The sequence below is a fragment of the Pelobates fuscus genome, chromosome 5 (genome assembly GCF_036172605.1).
Source record: "Pelobates fuscus isolate aPelFus1 chromosome 5, aPelFus1.pri, whole genome shotgun sequence".
Classification (NCBI taxonomy): Eukaryota; Metazoa; Chordata; class Amphibia; order Anura; family Pelobatidae; genus Pelobates; species Pelobates fuscus.
Window position 1 is genome coordinate 98,554,386 of NC_086321.1, and position 22,162 is coordinate 98,576,547.

The 22,162-nt window shown below is 39.3% G+C and overlaps 1 protein-coding gene across 1 annotated transcript; it reads left to right on the plus strand.

Annotated features, from left to right (window-relative positions):
- Window positions 1–760: 760 nt before the first annotated feature.
- SLC30A5 (solute carrier family 30 member 5) lies at window positions 761–21,812 on the plus strand. Its single transcript, XM_063454093.1, has 16 exons — window positions 761–1,115; window positions 2,484–2,606; window positions 2,886–2,952; window positions 3,807–3,892; window positions 5,433–5,520; window positions 7,476–7,563; window positions 8,379–8,455; window positions 9,954–10,124; window positions 11,304–11,592; window positions 14,400–14,608; window positions 15,568–15,725; window positions 15,907–16,036; window positions 16,609–16,852; window positions 17,747–17,973; window positions 18,979–19,107; window positions 20,084–21,812. The coding sequence occupies exons 1-16, from the start codon at window positions 1,045–1,047 to the stop codon at window positions 20,252–20,254; spliced, it is 2,328 nt and encodes a 775-aa protein (XP_063310163.1). The 5' UTR covers window positions 761–1,044; the 3' UTR covers window positions 20,255–21,812.
- Window positions 21,813–22,162: the final 350 nt, after the last annotated feature.

The following is a 22,162-nucleotide window of genomic DNA, read 5'->3' on the forward strand; positions in this document are numbered from 1 at the left end:
ATATCAATCAAGATCCTTCAGTTTATCCATCCATTCTGCTATCCAACAACTGTTCTGATCAGCCTTTTTATTAATCCACTTAAGGCCCTGTTCCATTTTACACTGGAATCCAATTTGATGAAGGAGGTCCTTTCTGATGGCATGAGTAGCTGTTGCTTTCTCAAGTCTATAGAAAATATCAAGACCTTGATTTAATAAACGATTTAATATTATTAATAATCTTTTAATATATATATTTTTTCCGGATTATTAAAATAATTGAAATATATAAAAAAATTATCAACATTTTGAGATTTTTCAATATTAAATTGTCTTAAAAGCTTGTATAATAATATAAGATCGAGGCCTAAGTTGGCTTCTGAGTTCTGCACTGATGCAATAGGTGGATTTGGTGCATATCCATCTCCAGGAATGCTGAAGGGCTCTATGGTAGAAGGTATCGGAAGCAGACACCTCTCTAAAAAATAATATCCATTCCTTGCCATTTCAGGGATGACGTTGTCAGGATCTGTTGTCAGTGGGTGTTAATTATAAAGGGCCCAGTTTCTATTGAAATCTACATAGAAAAAAGGACACACTCTTCACACGTGCCTTTGGGACCTGGGGTGTCCCTTTAAAGTGAATCTATCTATTGAGTGCATGTTGTTTGAACACGCTGCAGCCGGTAGATGGCGCTGTAATTCAGTGTCTGTTCTGTGCAGTGCCTGCGAGTAGCAAGAAAATATCGAGGAGGTTTGGCCGAGTTCTGTCCCTGTACTCTGCTGACGTCACGCAGTCAGGTGGCGCTCCCAGCTCCGTCATCAGCAGAGGCCGGTGTTCTAGCTGGCAGTGCTGGAGGCGGTGTAGCCGGAGTATGGTTAGCAGTGCCAGCTGGGTGTCCGGACAGTCAGTGCACACAGCTCCCTCTGGTACAGGGAAGCAGAGCGGCCGCAGACCGTGATTCCCCTCATTGGATCCGCTTCTCCCAGTCCCCCCTGATGAGGGGGCAGTGCACGGCGCCGGCTTCCTGTTAGACTGTGGAGGTGGCAGCCTGGGAACCCAGCGATGGAGGAGAAGTACAGCAGCAATGTGATGAGCAGCGGCCGGCTGGGACCAGTAGATAACCCAGAGTCCAGGTCACTGGCTGTCCATGATTACTGTACAACCTGTAATGGGACCATTCATAGGGGGAGCACTACTTTTACATCAGCCTGGGGGAGCAGTGTCTGTCTGTGGGAGCAGTGTCTGTCTGTGGGAGCAGTGTCTGTCTGTGGGAGCAGTATCTGTCTGTGGGCTGACTGGTAACGGTGTCTGTGGGCTGACTGGTAACGGTGTCTGTGGGCTGACTGGTAACGGTGTCTGTGGGCTGACTGGTAACGGTGTCTGTGGGCTGGCTGGTAACGGTGTCTGTGGGCTGGCTGGTAACGGTGTCTGTGGGCTGGCTGGTAGCGGTGTCTGTGGGCTGGCTGGTAGCGGTGTCTGTGGGCTGGCTGGTAGCGGTGTCTGTGGGCTGGCTGGTAGCGGTGTCTGTGGGCTGGCTGGTAGCGGTGTCTGTGGGCTGGCTGGTAGCGGTGCCTGTGGGCTGACTGGTAACGGTGCCTGTGGGCTGACTGGTAACGGTGCCTGTGGGCTGACTGGTAGCGGTGCCTGTGGGCTGACTGGTAGCGGTGTCTGTGGGCTGACTGGTAGCGGTGTCTGTGGGCTGGCTGGTAGCGGTGTCTGTGGGCTGGCTGGTAGCGGTGTCTGTGGGCTGGCTGGTAGCGGTGTCTGTGGGCTGGCTGGTAGCGGTGTCTGTGGGCTGGCTGGTAGCGGTGTCTGTGGGCTGGCTGGTAACGGTGTCTGTGGGCTGGCTGGTAACGGTGTCTGTGGGCTGGCTGGTAACGGTGTCTGTGGGGTGGCTGGTAGCGGTGTCTAGCAAGCTATTAACATAGCAGAGGATAAGAAAATCATAATTAAACAGAACTTGCAATAAAGAAAGCCTAAATAGGGCTCTCTTTACAGGAAGTGTTTATGGAAGGCTGTGCAAGTCACATGCAGAGAGGTGTGACTAGGGTTCATAAACAAATGGATTTAACTCCTAAATGGCAGAGGATTGAGCAGTGAGGCTGCAGGGGCATGTTATATACACCAAAACTGCTTCATTAAGCTAAAGTTGTTCAGGTGACTATAGTGTCCCTTTAAATTTATGGTAGGTCACTGTAATACCATATTTGTCAGTACATAATAAGATTATAGCTACTTTCACCAGGAGCCTCTTAATGTTGTGTTTCAAATTTTTAATTTAATTGCTGTTAATGTCCCCAATGTAATTTGTTGCAGAATTGGCATTTTATAAAGTAACATTAGCTAAGTGATTTTGTACTATATTTTTGTATTTATATTTTGTCAAATAGAGTAGTAATGCATGTTTATTGGGAAGCCCAGGGAACTAGGCAGTATTATTTATTATTACCTAGTTTGAACAACTTTATATTACATTTATATATTACAATTTGTTCTTGCAGGTTGACCAGGTACATAGCACTTCTCTGCTTCACCAAGTTCTTAAAGGCCCTGGGTGTCTTTGAGTCATATGATCTACTTAAAGTTGTTCATATTGTACAGTTCATCTTTATATTAAAAGTAGGGTAAGTACACTTGCTGTCCTTTGGAGCTCAGATTTATAATGATTGTTCTTTGTTTTCCATGCTCTCCAATATGCCACTAGAAATGGGTAGACAGATAGATATGTATATATCTTCAGAGAGAGATTTTGAAATGTAACATATGTAAAACTAGCAAACTATGTAACTACTTTGTATCACGCATTGGCATTGCTTTAAATGTCTGGTTCATTTATATATGCACAGTGCACAAAGAAGTTATTATTGTGGTACATTTTTTTCATGTAATGTTTCTCTCTGCAGGTCTGCATTTTTTATGGTTTTGTTTCAAAAGCCATTTACGTCTGGGAAGACCATTACAAGACGCCAGGTTGGTTGTTCTATCATTTCCTAGTGTTAATAAAAAGGACACTCACCATTCACCTTCACATGTTTCGTAAATTGTATAGCTTTTGGCCTAGACAATTACATGTATTGATTTCTATGCTCAATTTGTTAAAGGGACACTATAGTCACCTGGACAACTTTAGCTTAATGAAGCAGTTTTTGGTGTATAGAACATGCCCCTGCAGCGTCACTGCTCAATTCTCTGCCATTTAGGAGTTAAATCCCGTTGTTTATGAACCCTAGTCACACCTCCCTGCATGTGAATTGCACAGCCTTCCACAAACACTTCCTGTAAAGAGAGCCCTATTTAGGCTTTCTTTATTGCAAGTTCTGTTTAATTGAGGTTTTCTTATCCCCTGCTATGTTAATGGCTTGCTAGACCCTGCAAGAGCCTCATGTATGTGATTAAAGTTCAATTTAGAGATTGAGATACAATTATTTAAGGTAAATTACATCTGTTTGAAAGTGAAACCAGTTTTTTTTTTTCATGCAGGCTCTGTCAATCATAGCCAGGGGAGGTGTGGCTAGGGCTGCATAAACAGAAACAAAGTGAACTGACAGTGAATTGAACAGTGAAATTGCAGGGGAATGATCTATACACTAAATCTGCTTTATTTAGCTAAAGTAATTTAGGTGACTATAGTGTTCCTTTAAGTTTGTGCAACATAAATGTTTTGCAGAATTCTGCATATTAATACAGACCCATCTCTCCCATTTTAAAATACATCTCTCTTGATGGTTACTGTAGCTGATATGTCACATTACCTACGGAATGACAGGCAGATATCTGAAGTATGATTATTAAAATGCCTTTACTATGTGTCTGTTTATTTGCAGTGGATCAGTATTGTAAAACATGCCCTGGTCAGCTGTATTATTTCACTCCTTTGGTTCTTTGGCCTCACTGTCTGCGGGCCTCTAAGGTAATCATTTTTTATTTTTGCTATTATATGTCAATTTTACTGTTTGCATTTTTCTGTGCATGTAAATATGTGGAAGCTCAAAGGTTTATTCCAAGCACCATGATCACTTCAGTGATTTCAAGTGCTCATGGTGCCTGGAGTGTGTATGTGCCGAGTTTCTATATGAAAAGCTTTACTTACTGAGTGTAACCCCTTTGCTTCCAAATGTGTACCTCCACCTCTGGAAGCATCATTGGTGCCTTAGTAAGCCTAGAACAAGAGGCTGGCTAATATCAGTTCTGTCCATGTCACCGGTCATAGAGGATGCCCGATGGGAGCCAGGTGAGAGTGTAAATCATTGCAAAATGGTTTACCCCATTACTGGGAAACTGGCGATAGTCCTCTTCACATTATAACCACTAGAGCAGGTTGTAGTGGTTATGCTGCTAAGCAACCCTTTAACAATTAGCAGGTTTTGAAAGTCTCCCTTCAATCTCATGTGGAATATCTATTGGTTAGTAGCCCTCATCGACTACTGTATCTGCTGTCCATCTTTTCTATAAATTGTTGTTTCTGAACAGGAATCTTAAGACCATCATTTTCTGTTTGGGCAAACACGCCATCTGACAGTTGAAGCTTTGCTGACATGATGTTAAATTCAAAACATAATGCTACAAAATCCTGAGAATGGACAATAAGCATTCTCAAACACATTTTAGCTGTCTAGTATTCTTAGAGCGAAATACCATTGAATATATTTTTCCACCCATAATGGCTGCGGAGAGCTAAATTGCCAGGTTGTTCCCTTTGCATGAGATGCCAAAACCCCTGACAGTCATGTGTTTCGTCTGTATGGTGTGCCTCTGTTAAACTCCCAGCTCTATCCAGTAAGAGCACAATGGATTCACTAATTGCTCTAGATTGGGAATTTACTAGAGCTGTGTTTCCACTGAAATTATTTTCCAATCTCAGTGTGTGCAACGTCCCTGGGTAATGTTTGCATTGATTTCTGTGGTCTAGGTTTTTGAGGGATCCTAGCTATTGTGTTTTTGTTTTTGGCAGGGGTTGGGTGTTTCTCCAGTTTGCCCCCTCCCCAAATTACCTAATTACCTTCATGGGTTAACTCTCTAGTAGCTGTCTACCAGGCATAATTAATTTTTCTCTTTGGGGCTGCTCTAATGCAAGCGCGGCCTATGCCGCGCATGCACATTAGGGCCCCCCCAAGAGCTGGTCCATAGCCAGCGCCAAGGGACATCGGTACTGGAACAAGGGAACCCCTTCTGCACCATGACTGGAGGAGGGTGGCACTATAGGGAGCTGTAGTTCCAGGAAAACAACTTTGTTTTCCTGGCACTATAGTTTACCTTTAACCTTTGTCTAGTATAATGCAGGCATCTCCCTATCATTTTATTCAGAAATTGAATTAGGCCATCATGCTTTACTTTTCCTTGCATATTATTTAGTCTCCAAGTCTGTACAATGCTTGCTGCTCTCGTCAAGTACAATAGAATGTTTCCCTTATAGCACGTGGACTCATGCTTTAAATTTGTTTGTTTTCCAGGACCTTGCTGCTTTTCGAACACAGTGATATTGTTGTCGTTTCTTTGCTTACAGTGCTCTTTACTGGCTCAGGGGGTGGACCTTCCAAGGTATGTCTGCTTTCTAGACTATATATTTGAAGCATAACATTGTATCATATCATCATGTACTTTTGTGGAAAAGATAAGTAGAAGTTACTTAAAACTTATAGACTGAACTCCTTGTCTTTCCTCCTTCTAATACTGATCCCCCTCTTTCGCTCTCCCTTCAAGTGAGTGGTACCCACATCAGTCCATCCTTGCAAGCGTGCTGTCTTGGCGTTCTACTTGATTCTGGCCTTACATCCAGTCTGTTACCAAATACTGTAGATTCCACCTTTAAAAAAAAAAAAAAAAAAAGCCAGCATCTGCCCCTTTCTTACACAAGATGCTACTAAGGAGCTTGTCCATGCTCTAGTAAGCTCTTGCATGGATTATTGTAACTCTCTCCTAATAGGTCTTGCCACAAGTCGTTTTGCCCGCTACAGTCGGTAATGAATGCTGCAGCTAGACTGATTTTCTCTCCTGTCGCTCCTCACACCTCTCCCCTCTGTCAGTTCTGACATGGGCTTCCTGTATCTTTTAGCCGTGACTTGCGGTGAATAGTTTTGAAAGATTAGAATTCTGTGTACTTGATAATGTATCTTATTTGCCCTTCTGTATGGTTAACTTGTCACAGATGTTCGGCAGACATATTATTACTGGTCTTGGTCTAGTCCAGGGATAGGCAACCTTCGGCTCCACAGATGTTTTGGACTACACCTCCCATGATGCTTTGCCAGCATTATGTGTGTAAGAGCATTATGGGGGATGTAGTCCACAACATCTGGAGAGCCGAAGGTTGCCTATCCCTGGTCTAGTCATTGCAGTCGTTTTTTTTTATTATTATTTTTTTTTTTTTATCCTAGGTGGAGTGGTGGTCTTTATTATTAGGAGTGATTTGTCAGAATCATGGGGGAGATGCAAAACCTCTGGTATACTATTTTGCGGTATTGGGAGTAAGATTTGAGGTTTGATGGCCTTCAGAAGTCCTCAGAAGGTTATTTATTCTGCTCCTTTTTTATGATCCTCGACTTTCATTTGGAGTTGTGTGATAAGATCAGACTTTTTAAGCTTGAAATCGTCAATAGTGTGTTGAATGAAGTTAAAATTTGCCTCCAGTTTTGGCCACTGTGAGGCCATGATGTCATTTGCCAATGACTAGGCATTGCTATTGGCTAGGTCTGGCGTAAATAGAGAATCCGTTGTGGCTGGGCTTGGTGATGGGGAAGATGTTTCCTCTGAACATATGTCCTGTGTTTTTGAGAGGGATTTGGAATGTGTTTTGGTTTTATTTTTTTCCGGATTGTACAAATTTCTCCATTATTGTTATTGCGTTAGTAGCGAAGTTTGCGTATGGGAAATTCCTTTAAAATCCCGACATGGATTAACAAAAAAGTCCAGATACTGATATGGTGCGCAGGATTACCTTGGCATATATAGGTTTCCACTGTCTAGTAGGGAAACACATTAAAAGATGAAACACTATCACCTACCTTCCTTAACCCCCTCCCCCTCAATCATTTATTGTTAATCCCCAATATATTTACGCCGGGTCAATGTCTCAGATTGTATTCCCTCCTGCATGTATACATATGTGTGCAATATGAAGATAATTTATAAACTTGCACTCAAAGAACAAGAAATGAATAAAGACTCTTGTATGATACTTTGTAATTGTTGCATTTGAGAATGTACTCCATTGTATCACCATGTATGGAGTTCTCATTTTATTGATGCATTAACCTCCATGAAATTTGTCAAATTGAACCTAGGATTTTGCCAATAAATGTATTAGAACATTAGATACATTTTATTCCCTACAAAATGCCAGTATTTTTACTTTCCACACCTGTAGTAGTAGTAGTAGTAAAAATAAGATTATGTTGATGGCAGAGACTGAATCTGGATTATAATCCAATAAAGTGGTTGTCTTTTAAATTAAATTGTGCTATATTCCAGTAATTCTCCCTCTTCCTCTTCCACAGACTCGAGGTGCTGTATTTTTCATTGTTGCAGTTATTTGCCTTTTGCTGTTTGACAATGACGACCTGATGGCTAAAATTGCTGAACACCGTATCCTTGTATAAAATAATAATAAACAAATTATCTTGGCTGGTCAATACTGTTTTTTTATTTAATGAGTGGGGGGAAATGGTTGAAATCAAAATAAATAGGAGCACAAAGCTGACTTAGCCAGGAGAACAGCTTCTCAGGGGCCGCATTTGTTGGGCTTTATCCCTCAAGTTATTTATTACCCTATTGCCCTAAATCAACCCCTGCAGCCAACAATGCAATGCAATTACTTTGTTTTCCTTGGCTCTTCTGACCTTCATCCATAAAACACGTGGACAGCACATACTGCTCTCCTTCCGGTAAGTATACACAATACATGCCATGTAAAAATATGCTTAACATTATATTTGCTGCCCCTGTGAAATGCTTACACATTCAACAAATAATGCTATTTATGGATTTGTCTGAAGTTTAACTTGTGATGCATTGGGGGAATGCTTAAAGTGTTGTCATAAGAAAATGGATGCTCCTGGGGTTGCCATCTTTGTATGACTTCTGGCCAGTAGATTTTTCGTGACATTTATTTTAAATAAATGTAATTATTAAAATATTTAGGAAGGCAAGGAATTGCTCCCTACTCTACTTCAATAAATGTAAGTTATTTGTAATTAGCCTGTTACTTCCTAGTGAAGGTAGGATACCAAGATTGGCACAGACTGTAATTAATAAACATTAGAAATTGTATTTAATAACACCATTTCAGTTTAGGCTTTTTTTCTGTTATATGTGCAGAAAATGCTGGGAGGGAAAAAAAGTTCTAAGTTTCTTTTATACTTTGTATGGGTGTGATTTCTTCCTTGACTCTTGTGGATTAGCTGAAGGACATCATGACAGTGCGTTAACACACTTCCTATACACAGCTTTCTCACTCCTGGGAGTTGCTGATCATAAGGTAAGATGGTCTCTCTTTAGTACAGCAACTGAAACTTCTCATGTGTATCAATGTTTTCACTGCACTACTCTACATCATACATAAAAAAAAAAAAAGCTTTGACCTTTGTCACTTTCGAGGGACTTTGTATATTTTGCATAGACATTAGAAGGTGACCTCTCTAGTTAGGGTACAGTGTACATGTGAGTATAGCACTAAGGTTTATGCAATGCAGCAGGAACCTCTATAGATGATGTCTCATGACTAGTGAGACCATACCTGAATAACAAAGTCATCACTTGTGATGGCTGCTCTTGTGATTAGATGACAGTTGTCTTATGGTATCTTTGGATTGTGGCAACGCTTTCCACATCAGTATTTTATCTTTATCATTTTTATTTTTTTATTCACTTTTCCTTTCTGCATCATGTGTTTTGTTTTCACTGCTTAATCATCGATTTGAATATAGTGGACCTGTCATGTGTTTTGTAGAGTTATGCAAAATATATGTGCATTGAGATAGTTACATAAAAGAAAAATAAATAATTGTACGAAAAGTGTTGAAGCTGCTACCATTGTGGTTTTCATCCCATCTTTGCAACTGGCAACACATCATGCCAGGAGTTACTCTTATGTTTTTGTGCAAGAACAACATCTAGTTCTCTGGAGAATAACCGTTTGATGTTAGTAGGAACTTCTTGTGTGCACAAACAAAAACCCTGTTGGCCATTAATAATGGACAGCCTGCAAAAATGAAAGATTTCATCTAGTGACATGCAAAGATTAAATTGGCACTCCCAGCACCATAACAGTTGCATCTTATTGATATAGGTAGGATTGCTCCAAAGCCGGAAGGCAGAGAGAAGGTGCTGGGACACGTCCTGTGTTCGGTGCTCAAACTATAGTTCTGAGCTGGCTGATGACAAGTCTGTGATCCTGCCGGAGTTGGAGTTCTACCCGTGGTAGTTAAGGTGTTAATCTCTGTGCACCGATTCAAATGGAAATGCTGCACATGCAGACCCCATACACCATGAGCATTTCAAATCACTAAAATGGCCATGGTGCTTGGAGTAACACTTTTAAGTATTGTTTGTTATGATTCTTAGTGTCCTGGGAAATATTAGCTACATTACAACTGAAAACTCTTTTACAAAGTATACTTTTACCTTTTACATTTGTAAAGCAAATCCACCCTGAAACATTTCCTCTTTGTAAATCATGTTGGCATTTCAGTTGTCATTGGACTGCAACTCCTTCAATTCCTAGGCAGTTAAAGAACTAAGGTAATTGTAGTTCGACAGCTAGAGGCAGGCTCTTAATTAATTTTTGGTATAACCATATTACGGCCAATTTATTGCACTTTTAAAACTATGTTCCGCAAGTAACATGTTCTGTATAAAGCAGTTAGCTGCACAGACCGTTTGAATGAATACACATATTTTCTGTTGTCAATCTAACCTTTTTGTTTTTCAAGTGGTCTCTATTAATCCAAATCCGTCTGTTTTCTTGTTGGTTTCAGGGAGGAGTACTGTTGCTTGTGTTGGCTTTATGTTTCAATGTTGGTTTTCACACAGCTTCCCGAAAGCTCTCTTTAGATATTGGTGGAGCCAAACGTCTTCAGGCTTTGTCTCACCTTGTCTCTGTCATATTACTGTGCCCATGGGTCATCGTTCTCACTGCGACTACAGAGGTAACGGGGAGCACCTTCATGTATTTTACTTTTTGTGCAGGTTGTTAGTTATAAATTCAGGATGTCATGTTATTACATTAGTCTGCATTATGTCTCTTAATATACTGTAAATAGGGTGAAGAGAATAACTGTCTACATTTCTTAAATTGCGTTGAAGAGTTATAAATATATCTAGCACAATAAAATAGACACTTAAAACATGTGCGCAAAGTATTATAACTTCTAACATACATCCAAGGTTAAAAATGAGTAACTTGCATAAAATATAACTTACATCAAATGTAACATGTAGATACTGACAGTGGTAAAACTCATTCACAAGTATAATGCTGCACAAAGTGTAGAAAAGCACATATTTACCATAACTCCGGGACCCAGTCTGCCAGTCCGCTTGTAGGTACCAAAAGGAAACCCATCCAGTTGGACCAAGCTGTGCTATAATACTTTGGGATCAAAGTTGGTTGTCTACTCAGAATATAGTATTGCAGTTATAGATTAATCTAGTGCTTTGGCAACTTGCTTAACTAATTTTTGTGTCCATTTATACTCTTCTGAGGAAATCTAAGACTAAACACTTTCAGTGAGTTTTCCCATCAGTGATTTAAAATTTCCTTTCAAATTGCTGTACAGGTTATTCTGATGAAGGGATAGTTGTCAAGTTTTATGGTCCTGGCGTCTTATCCAATATGGATAAGAAAGACATTAGGGTAAAGATATGGTGTTCTTTTTGTTTTGTTTTTTCTTTTCCAAAACTGGATATTCTTTTGAGCACACATAGTAAGCCAGTTATGTAAATATAAGTTGTCACATACACAGAGTGCGCTTTTAATCTTCCTGATCAATTTTTTATTGACTTTGCTTTGACATAGTGGGTCCCTTTTTGTTTATACACTCACATTGTCACTCATGCAATGTTCATTAATCATCCACTTCAGCCATTTTAATTAGTGTATGATTGATTTTTATCATCATTGTCCATTAAGGCTTTCAATGCTTATTGCTTGAGAGCCCCTATTACAGAGTAGCAGAACCAGTAGTCTGTTATGCCATTGCTCCAGATATTCTTTTTTTAAACCTCTTTTCCAGCATGTTCTGGCACCAGTTTATAGCTATTTTATATGCAGTCATTTACTTGTTGCATTTAATTTGTATATAACACATAACATGTTTGTATTACAGAGCAAGGTAGAGTCCTGGTCCTCTCTGATCATGCCTTTCACTACAGTGATTTTCTCTGTCATGATTTTGGATTTCTACGTAGAATCAGTTTGTTCGGTTAAGATGGAACCATCTAAACGTGCCCGTTATGGATCCTTCCTGATTATTATTAGTGCCCTTCTACTCGGAAATTTCTGGACGCATCCAATAACTGACCAGCTTAGAGCCATGAATAAGCCTGCACACCATCAGAGTACTGAGCATGTCCTCTCTGGTGGTGTAGTAGTGAGTTCCATTTTCTTCATGTTGTGTAAGTATTTTCATCTGATATAACAATGTGGTTATATTAGTACCATAAGCATTGCTAGGGTGGTAGATTTGGTGACTGAAACCCCTGGCGTAAGACTCTTTAGTACAGGAAGTTTACAGGGCTGTAGCGTGTTATATTATTTTTCCTTTTTTTTTCCATAACTTTACTCAAAACAGTGTGATATAAAAAGAAAAGTCAGTACTCTAAAGCACCACAAAACCCTTGGGGGAGTGTATGGTGCCCCCCATGTAACTGTCAGGAGGATTTGCTGGGTAAAATAACTTTGCTGCACATCCTTCTAGTAGTCATGAAGCATGGATTTAATTGAATGTCTGGTGCAGGATTTACTTGTGTTTTGGATATGCTTTCATTGAGATCCTGGAGAGCATAACAAGCTCACATTTCTTGGGTAGAGAGTAGGGGACACAGCAGAGAGTGGTGGGGGAAAGTCATGACCTATTCCTGCTGCCTTCTTAGTGTAGGCTTTACCTAGATGTGTACTCCTGCAATGTACAGATTATTATAAGGCTTTGCTTTCAATTGTTTCAGATGTTAATTATTTAGCTCCTCTTCAGCTCTGCCAGCACCACCATCTTGCTGGGTCTGTGGTTGTTACATTAATGTAACCCCTGCCCATGTCTTCCCCACACCCAGAATTGACTTACTTGGGAAAACGTCCTTTAGCTGGGCACACTTCCCCCATGATGCCATCTTGCTGGCTTCATTGCCAGTGCATCAGCATCTGAAAGTGTGAGAAATTCTGTTAAAGTAATAATCACAGCATGTCACTGTGACAGAAAGCAGGAGATCTACTTGGGGGGGGGGGGGGGTTCTCTGGCTCGAAATGTTTGATTAGTCTCAGCTAACGTTTACAAAAAAATTCTTATAAATGACACTTGATACAGTTCGAGTGCAGAGGAAGTGAGCAATGGATGTCAGTCTTTTTCAACAGCTCTGAGATGATGTGGTTATGGTGTATAAGATTATAAGAACATTTGTATGTAAAGAAACAAACCAATTTTAAAACCATAAGTATGCACACTCTAAACTAGTCAACCTGGTCCCTACAGCCCACTAGTTTATGATTTCAGGTGGGCGGTGGTGGTTCTGCAGAAAACGCCTGGTGGGTCTCGATAGGCCTTGATGGCCATGGATCAGGCCTACCATGGAGAGCCAGCCTTGCTGTAAGCCCTCTACAGCATATACTCTATGCACCCTACACACACTGCCCCCTCACACACACTGCCCCTGACACAAATTGCATCCCTCACTCACACAGCACACTTCACATGCACATACTTCACCCATCACACACACTACCCACACACACACACACACACTACCTCTCTCACACACACACACTGCACCACTTACACATACTGCACCCCCCACACACACTGCCATCCTCACACATACACTGCTCCTCTCACACACACATTGCCCCCTCACACACACACACTGCCCCCTCACACACACACACACACACACTGCCCCCTCACACACACACACTGCCCCCTCACACACACACACACACACACTGCCCCCTCACACACACACACACACACACTGCCCCCTCACACACACACACACACACACTGCCCCCTCACACACACACACACACACACACACTGCCCCCTCACACACACACACACACACTGCCCCCTCACACACACACACACACACTGCCCCCTCACACACACACACACACTGCCCCCTCACACACACACACACTGCCCCCTCACACACACACACACTGCCCCCTCACACACACACACTGCCCCCTCACACACACACACACTGCCCCCTCACACACACTGCATCTTTTACACACACACACTTTCGCCCCCCACACACACACACAGCACCCTTCACACACACACAGAAAAAAAGTAGAAAAGGAAAAAGAATGAGATACATTTAAGTACATATCTTTTTAAACAACCCTCGTTTCTAAAAAGAGAAAATTGCCGTTGCACTGCCTCACACACAATGCCCCCACACACACACACTGCCACCTCACACACACACACACACACCACCCTTCACGCGGAAACACAGCACCTTTCACACACACACACACACACATATAGAAATAAAGTAGAATAGAAAATAGAAAAAAAGGAAAAACAGTTAAGTACATATTTTTTTTAACAACCCTCCTAAAAAAAGAAAATTGCACTTGCACTGCCTCCACACACACACACTGCCCCCTCACACACACTGCACCTCTCAGATACACACACAGCACCCTTCACACACACATAGAAAAAAAGTAGAATAGAAAATAGAAAAAAAAAGGAAAAAGAAATAGATACATTTAAGTACATATATTTTTTTTAACCCCTTGAGGACACATGACATGTGTGACACGTCATGATTCCCTTTTATTCCAGAAGTTTGGTCCTTAAGGGGTTAAACAACCCTCCATTCTAAAAAACAAAACCAAAAAAAAAACGGGACTTGCGCTATAAAATTAGTAACTGCGGCCCTGGTGGGCGGTAAGGAAATTTTACCATCAAGAAAGATACAAAAGTGGGTGGTAGCTATTAAAAGGTTGACTACCTCTGCTCTAAAGAGACCTTATAGCATAATTCTCAGTGCGTCCAGGCTATGTATCACTTCAGAATCTGATCTTTCCCCTTCCATATTTTTATAGTATGTTATTTTTAATTCTAAGTAATTGTTTTGAGTGTGTGTTTTGTTTTTTGTTCGTTTTGTTTTCCTTCTAGGTATCATCCTTCCATTAATGCTTTTCACCTATGTTCTATAACAGTTTAAACATTTCTAAATGTTATGTCATTTTGCAGCTGCAAATATTTTGTCCTCGACAACCAGAAAGGGACAGAAAGGAACCTTAGTTGGTTACTCACCAGAAGGTACACCACTCTATAACTTCATGGGAGATGCTTTGCACAGTACATCGTCATCAATGCCCAGGTTTATAAAAGATTCCCTAAAACAGATCCTTGAAGAATATGACTCAAGGCAGATCTTCTACTTCCTGTGTCTAAATCTGGTATGTGTTCTCCTTGTTTTATTTATTTCTAATTGCCCTTTCCACCATGACCCCATAAGGCACAGTCACAGAGGAAGATTATCATAAGCTGATAAGCATGCCTTTATGATATGGGTGGAGATAAGATTATAAGTAGTTCACTTAAATTGTCTCTGTCACCTCAAACATGCCTTTCTCATATTATTTCCTCTTCTCTTCCTCTTTAAGAATCTATTCTTCATTTCTGATTAACTTGTTTTTAATACATAAGGCGAAGTATGGACTACTTTGTCTTATGTATTTTTCCAACGCTTCACAAAAATTTCCTTTGTCAAGCCAACGAAGAGGGAAGCTTGCCTCCATCCTTTGTCAAGTTTTGTCAAGCAGCCATCTCTGTTGGGACAATGCCCAATCAGATCTGTATTACAGCTGCTTGGGAAGTATGAATGGCAAGCATTAAGATCTGTAAAGCCCCTAACTTCAAAGCGAGTTCAGGCACAGAGCTAGCAAGGTGTGACAGGTGTTTTTTTTTTTTTTTGTTTGTTTGTTTTTTAAATTGATTTCCTCTTAAAATCAATGACTTTATAAAATTAGCCTACAGGGACGAGAAACTGAAAACTAAAGCTCCTTAACAAGCTGAAGTGTCCTTAGCACATTACACTAATTCATTAATTGCTATATCTCCCACAGCAAATGTTTTAGGATAAAAACAAGTGGTATTGGGTTGTCGATAAAAAGAACATAGTGGGTTGTCTGTATGGAATATTCTAAATGAACTAAGCTATTTAAGGAAAGAGGAAGTTTTTATGTGCTATTGTTTATTATTATTATTATTATATATGATGTTATGGCATTCAGTGTATAGCTTTTTAAAAGTGACTTGAAACTGCCTGTAATATGTCTTTCTGTGATTTGTGTTTGTTTTGGGTTTTTTATTCTCTTGTTTTTACTCCATTGTGTATGTTTTGGGTTTATTTTAGGCATTTACGTTTGTGGAAATTTTTTATGGAGTGTGGACTAATAGTCTAGGTTTATTGTCTGATGGGTTCCATATGTTGTTTGACTGCTCTGCGTTAGTGATGGGCCTTATTGCTGCCTTAATGACTCGGTGGAAGGCAACACGCATATTCTCTTATGGGTGAGTCCCAATTTATTTTCATGCTTGATGTAATAACAGTCACTGGTTTTAGCTGTTTGTATGCATGTGACAGAATGGAAGGAAATGTTTACATTGGTAAATATTAAGAAATAGTTAATGTAATGTTAACATAGATTTATTTTATGTGTTTATTTCTCTAATCCCATTTCTACCTTTATAGGTTTGGACGAGTAGAAATTCTGTCTGGCTTTATCAATGGGCTATTCTTGATGGTGATATCGTTTTTTGTGTTTATTGAAGCTGTGGCTAGACTGTTTGATCCCCCTGACATTAATACAGACATGTTAACAGTAAGTAGTAGTTTTCTTATATATTCTATGTACAACCCATGCACTGCTCGTAAACTTAAACACCCAAGAGCCCATTTTTGATCACCTGGCATACGTGTGTATACATATGTGTGTTTGTGTGCGTGTCACACCCTCAATATACGATCAAAAACGCTGTTGTACTTTGTTCTCAAATAAAGCCTATTGTGGGAAAACTCCTTGGTGTGCCATGGGGCTCTCTATCCTGTTTAACTCCTGACAATCTGTGACTGCTCTTTGTAGGCAAAGTGACCAGTAGAAGGATTTGAAAAAAACTTGTTGTAAATTCATTTAGATGTAGTAATTAGATGCCTCATGTCTCAGAAAAAAGTCTTCCCATGTTAACAGGAAATAGAAGCAGAAGTCTGCCAATATTATCTAAATAGAAGTCTGCTATGTTTAATGTTAAATCTAGAAGAAGAAAAAAGTCATCTCTGAGGGTTTTATCTTTTTAGATGCTCCTCTGATGCATATGATCTCTCATGAACAGAAATGAAACACCAACAAATACTTTTGTACTGCTATACATTAAATGCTGATTTTGTTTTGAACAGCCAGTCTCAGTTGGAGGACTCTTGGTAAACCTAGTTGGAATCTGTGCTTTTAGTCATGCTCACTCCCATGGGGCTTCTCGAGGAGGATGTCCATCTCATGAACATGGGCATTCTCACCATGGACATAGTCATGGACATGGCCATGGTCATTCGCACAGTGACCATGGACATAATCACAACCACAGTCACAACCATGGACACTCCCACGCATCCGGTGGAGGAGGCATGAATGCCAATATGCGAGGCAAGTAACCTGTTCATCATTATAATGCGATAACACACACTTATTCATACAGTATATATGACAGATTATGTGCAATGTTCATGATTGCACGCACACTTGCAACTTAATGAAAAAAACAGATGCTTTTATGAAAAAGTCCAGACAGACTAAAATTTACAGAGAATACATTTTTCGTAGTGGTGGAAGCTGAATGCAGTTTAACAATTCAGCTTTCTTAATTTAATGCATGGAAAATGTTAAACCAACCACTAAATTATATAGTGAGATGGTTTTCTCTGTGGAGTTGCATGCCAAAAGACTTTACAAAGTCTGCATGCATTCATTTAATAAAAAATAAAATATATGTGTTTGTGTATATATTACATATACATTAGATATAGATGTAAAAAACAGATAAAATGCATATCTTGTAATACCTTTTTTATTGGACTAACAGCATTTTTTAGTGACAAGCTTTCGGGAGAGCCTCCCTTTCTCAAGTCTGAAGCATTTCTAAGCAAGACTATACAGAATTCAAAGTTGAGTTGTGATACAGGGGTTAAAGCGACATGAGTGCAGATAAGACAGGTTTGACAGAACATAGACACCATTCTTGCAGAGGATCGTAAATATCTTATGCGAAGATCAGAGTGAGGGGGGAGAGCGAGGCAAAAAAACAAGTGCACAGTGCAGAATGTTTCGTATTGCTCAGAAATGCTTCAGACTCTTCCGAAAGCTTGTCACTAAAAAAATTCTGTTAGTCCAATAAAAGAAGTATAACAAGATACAAATTGTATCTGTTTTTGTACATGTACATCATTGGACTAATATGGCTATAATCTCTACTTGTATGGTGTGTGTGTTAACCATAATCCCCTGAAGTACTGCCAGACTAACGATCTCCTTGTCTTGTAGGTGTGTTTCTACATGTGTTGGCTGACACTCTTGGAAGTGTAGGAGTGATTGTATCAACCATACTGATTCGACAATTCGGCTGGCTGATAGCTGACCCTCTGTGCTCACTCTTTATCGCTATTCTGATATTCGCCAGTGTTATCCCTCTACTTAAAGATGCCTGTGAAGTGATTCTTCTCCGGATACCACCGGAAACTGAAAAAGGAATAAATATCGCCCTTGAAAAGGTTAAGTGAAATTTCACATTTATTATAGTTGGAGTTTTTGTGTGTGTGTGTGTGTGTGTATATATGTATGTTAAGGGGAGAATTCCATCTAGGTTAACACAACAAAACATTATTTAGCTTTAATTATTTGGGTGAATGTTACTTGCCCAATGGGTTAGTGTTCAACACTTAGGACTGATTCACGCACACAGTCATGTTTTTAGACTGATAAACCTTATGTGGCTTCTTCCTCTGCTAGTGCACCTGCTCGGAAACCTGGATACTTACATATTTACTAACTAAACTCCAAATTATCACACATTTATTCTTAAAGAAAAAAACGGAGACAAAAGTAGCTGATATGGAAATATTCTTTGACTTGGTTATAGTCACAACTTTTTTTTTTCACTTTTTTTTTTTTTTACTTTTTTCCTCTGTTTTTCCATTAAGCTTTAATTCTAGAAAATGTGGAGTTTAGTGAATAAACCCATTGAGCTTTGTGCAGATCTCCATTGCACAAACATTGGCTGACCATGAATGTGCAAAACATTATCAGTGTTTGCTGAAGTATATGTCATGTGGAAGCTAGTTGTGATTTGTGTTTAATGCACTATGATTGTTTTGTGTCCTTTTCCCCGTGTAATATGAATGGCATGTGAGTACTTGATGTAGTGTGGATATACCGGATGAAACTTGTGTAACAAAGAGCTGCTTAATATGGTGAGAGTGTAATAGATGTTATATGTCACTTAGGTATAGTGTGAATAATGGATGGGTGCACATAGAGTGGCCTGTAGCATTTAATGTCTGGGTCCTACATTTTTGACTGCACCTTCGGAACTTATTGGATAATGCAATTAGTTTATTTTAAGAGACCATCTGCAAACAAATTCAGATTAGAGGATAAGCCTACACAATGATATTCTTTTTAAAATGTGCAATTGTACAATGGTAGATTGAGCATGTCAATGACTTTATATATTCTGATTTTCAGTAATATGTTTATTTGCAATGTTTCCCTTTCAGATTTCAAAAATAGATGGTTTAATCTCTTATCGGGATCCACATTTTTGGCGCCATTCAGCATCTGTTGTTGCAGGAACCATACATGTGCAGGTGATGTCTGATGTTGTGGAACAAAGAATTATCCAGCAGGTAATCCAGATTTAAAACACATCGCCTGTTTTATTTTTTGTTTTTTTACAGTGTAGTTAAAATGCATCCTTACAGGCCATTGAGAGCACTCCTCCCTTTTTAGGAAAATGTTATATTTGCATTTAATTAAGTTCTAGTTACTCCCTTTTATTTATTGTTGTTTCCCTCACTTTGTTGTAACTTTTTAAAAACCTTTTGTAGGAAGGTGCATTTTCTGTCCAGTTTAGTTTGGAAAAATGTTAAATGTAGAGAATTGATAAGGAAATATAAAAAATGGTATGCCAAAATAACATATCTGTGGATATTTATCTTGCCCGTTTGGTTCCTGAGTACAACGTTGGTTTATTTACTGAAGCATGAGTTGCAAAGAATTGACTAGGTTTTGGTATTTTTATTCGTTTTTTGTTTTAGTTTTTTTTATTGACCGTTTAATTTTCAATGACTGTTTACTTGCCTGCTTACTTAATTTGCTGTTTGTGTGGGTTCCATTTTTTTTTTAGGAAAGGAGGGGGGTTGTTTAGGGCATGGTGGCAATGATACAGTAGTATTTGTCTTAAGTGTGCCTTGACATGGTGTTCAGCCTAGTACTAAATAGGCAATTATTTCTGTAAGTAACTAATGTGTCCTAAAAGGCACACCAACAGCTCCAGGATGCAGGCATTTTGTCACATACTGATCAGGATAAAATCTGGAACATTGGGGGCCTTGAGGACTGGGTTTGGAACAAATACCACAAGACCAAGTTAAGCAACCTTTGGCACTCCAGATGTTGTGGGCTACATTTCCAGCAATACTCTTTCAGTCATTGCTGACAAAGCATCATAGGAGATGCGTGCTGGCGTGCTGAAGGTTGCCCACCCCTGATATAAGATATGCCAATCCCCAACACAGCCATTCAGAAAAAGTTAAAACCTGTTTTAAATGGACTTCTGTTCCTGTAACATCTTGGATTTTAACACATCGTTTTCATAAATAGGTAACGTCAGTGCTTAAAGACGCTGGAATCAACAACCTTACTGTCCAAGTGGAGAAAGAAGCTTATTTTCAGCATATGTCCGGTCTTAGTACAGGCTTTCAGGATGTCCTAGTCATGACAAAACAGATGGACACAGTTAAATACTACAAAGATGGAACTTACATCATGTGAATGAAGACCAACATTTCCAGTATTTTTCACTGTTGTCAATGAGCGGGTGGGAGAGGGGGAATATTTGCACATAAATGTACAGAAATGTTATTATAGATCTGGATTTTATAAGTCACATTTATTCTGTCTTTATTGAGACTGAATCAGGATGTTTTATATCAGACTCTGGTCTTCTTTATATGGTCATAATTTGGGGCTTGATTCGGAGGTATGTTGTATATTGTGTTTATTAAATCTTATAATGGTCTCTCTGGAAGAGCAGGTGCATTTTACCATTCCTGAATCATTTTGTATCGTTTAAATCTGCCAACTGCTTTTGCTCTGGTAGGTGGAAAAGAAAACACACAGATAAGAAGAAGAAGAAGACATTTTAAATTGTATTGTTTTAAGGGTATTTTGTTTTTAGGTTTTTTTTCTAAAAAAAAAAAAAAATCTTTTTCTTTTTCATTGTGCCTTTGAAAATATTTTGTGATTTAATCACAAATCTGCCCATGTTTTACTTATGCTGAAGTATGTTTTTGTTTTTTTGTTACAAAATAGCCTCTGCAAAATAGTTAGAATTTCAAGTTAGTACATATGGTATTTATTTTTCACTGTAACCATAATGATTTACAAGGCACGTCTGAGAGTTAGTTGCCTTTTCACAAGTGGTCATTTTCTATGCTGTGAGGGTGGTTGAAATGTTCCGCATTGAATACAGAAAAGCTAAATTTAGGTCAGTATAGCTGCATGGAGAAAATCTCTAATTTAAATATTTTCAAGTTTTTATAAATGTTTTGGACTTCACTTTGCTATTTTATTTTCAATTCACTGTTAAGTGGATTCATTCTAAAATCAACCATCTGCTCAGCATGGTTATGAAATAACCTGCTTTAATTGTCATTTTTACTATTTCCTGAATCAAGCTTTATACTTTCTAGATTATATGCAATGATTGTGTAAAGAAGACTCTGACCCAAATATAATCAATATTTTCACAAAGCATTAAAATAAAGCAAAGTTTTGTTTAATTTAAGAAACGCATTTCAGCTCTAACCTTAAAGGAGCACTACAGAGTCAGGAACACAAACCTATATTCCTGACCCTATAGTGTTAAAAACACAATCTTCCCTTCCCCCCACCACATGGCCCCCATGCTTTCCTGAATATATTAAAATATTACCTTTATTCCAGTCTGCTGGTGCTGGTTCTGCCTATGACCTGCCACCTTGGCTGACATTATCAGAAGTGATCTCTGCCAATCACAATGCTTTCCCATAGGAAAGTATCGGATTGACTGAGATGGTCAATTCTGATGATCTCAGCCAAGGAGGGTGGGCTGGGGTACAGATACAATTGCCGCCCTGGCCATTCAGCATCTTCTAATTGAAATACATTGAATCAATGCATCTCTATGAGCAGAGTTCAGTGTCTCCATGCACAGTGTGCCTTCAGGGACTGACTGTAGACACGAGGGACTGACTAGACACTGTAGTGTCCCTTTAACATCAAATAGGGAACACAATTCTTGCACATTACAAAAGATTCATGTGTTCTATCTATTTAATATTACCAATCATACATTCAATCAATTGGCCACAAACCGTTCAAGGTACACTCTCTTGTTATGCATGAAGAAGAAAAAATAAAAAACTTCAAAAGGGTGCTGTAATTTTGAAGAGAATTACACTTCACAATTTCTGAACATGAGGTTACTTTTCTGTGAATGTATTTTATCTTGCATATAGCCCAGTTTTTGCACCTGCATATATCGAATGGAAAATTGATTTAGAGGTACATACACAAATATTTCATTAACGGACCAAGCCGAAGGTGTGTTTCATTGGAGGATAATAATAATTTTAAAGATGTAACCGAAAACATGTTTACACTACCAAAGTGTTCTGCAGGTACTTTGGTCATTTGAAT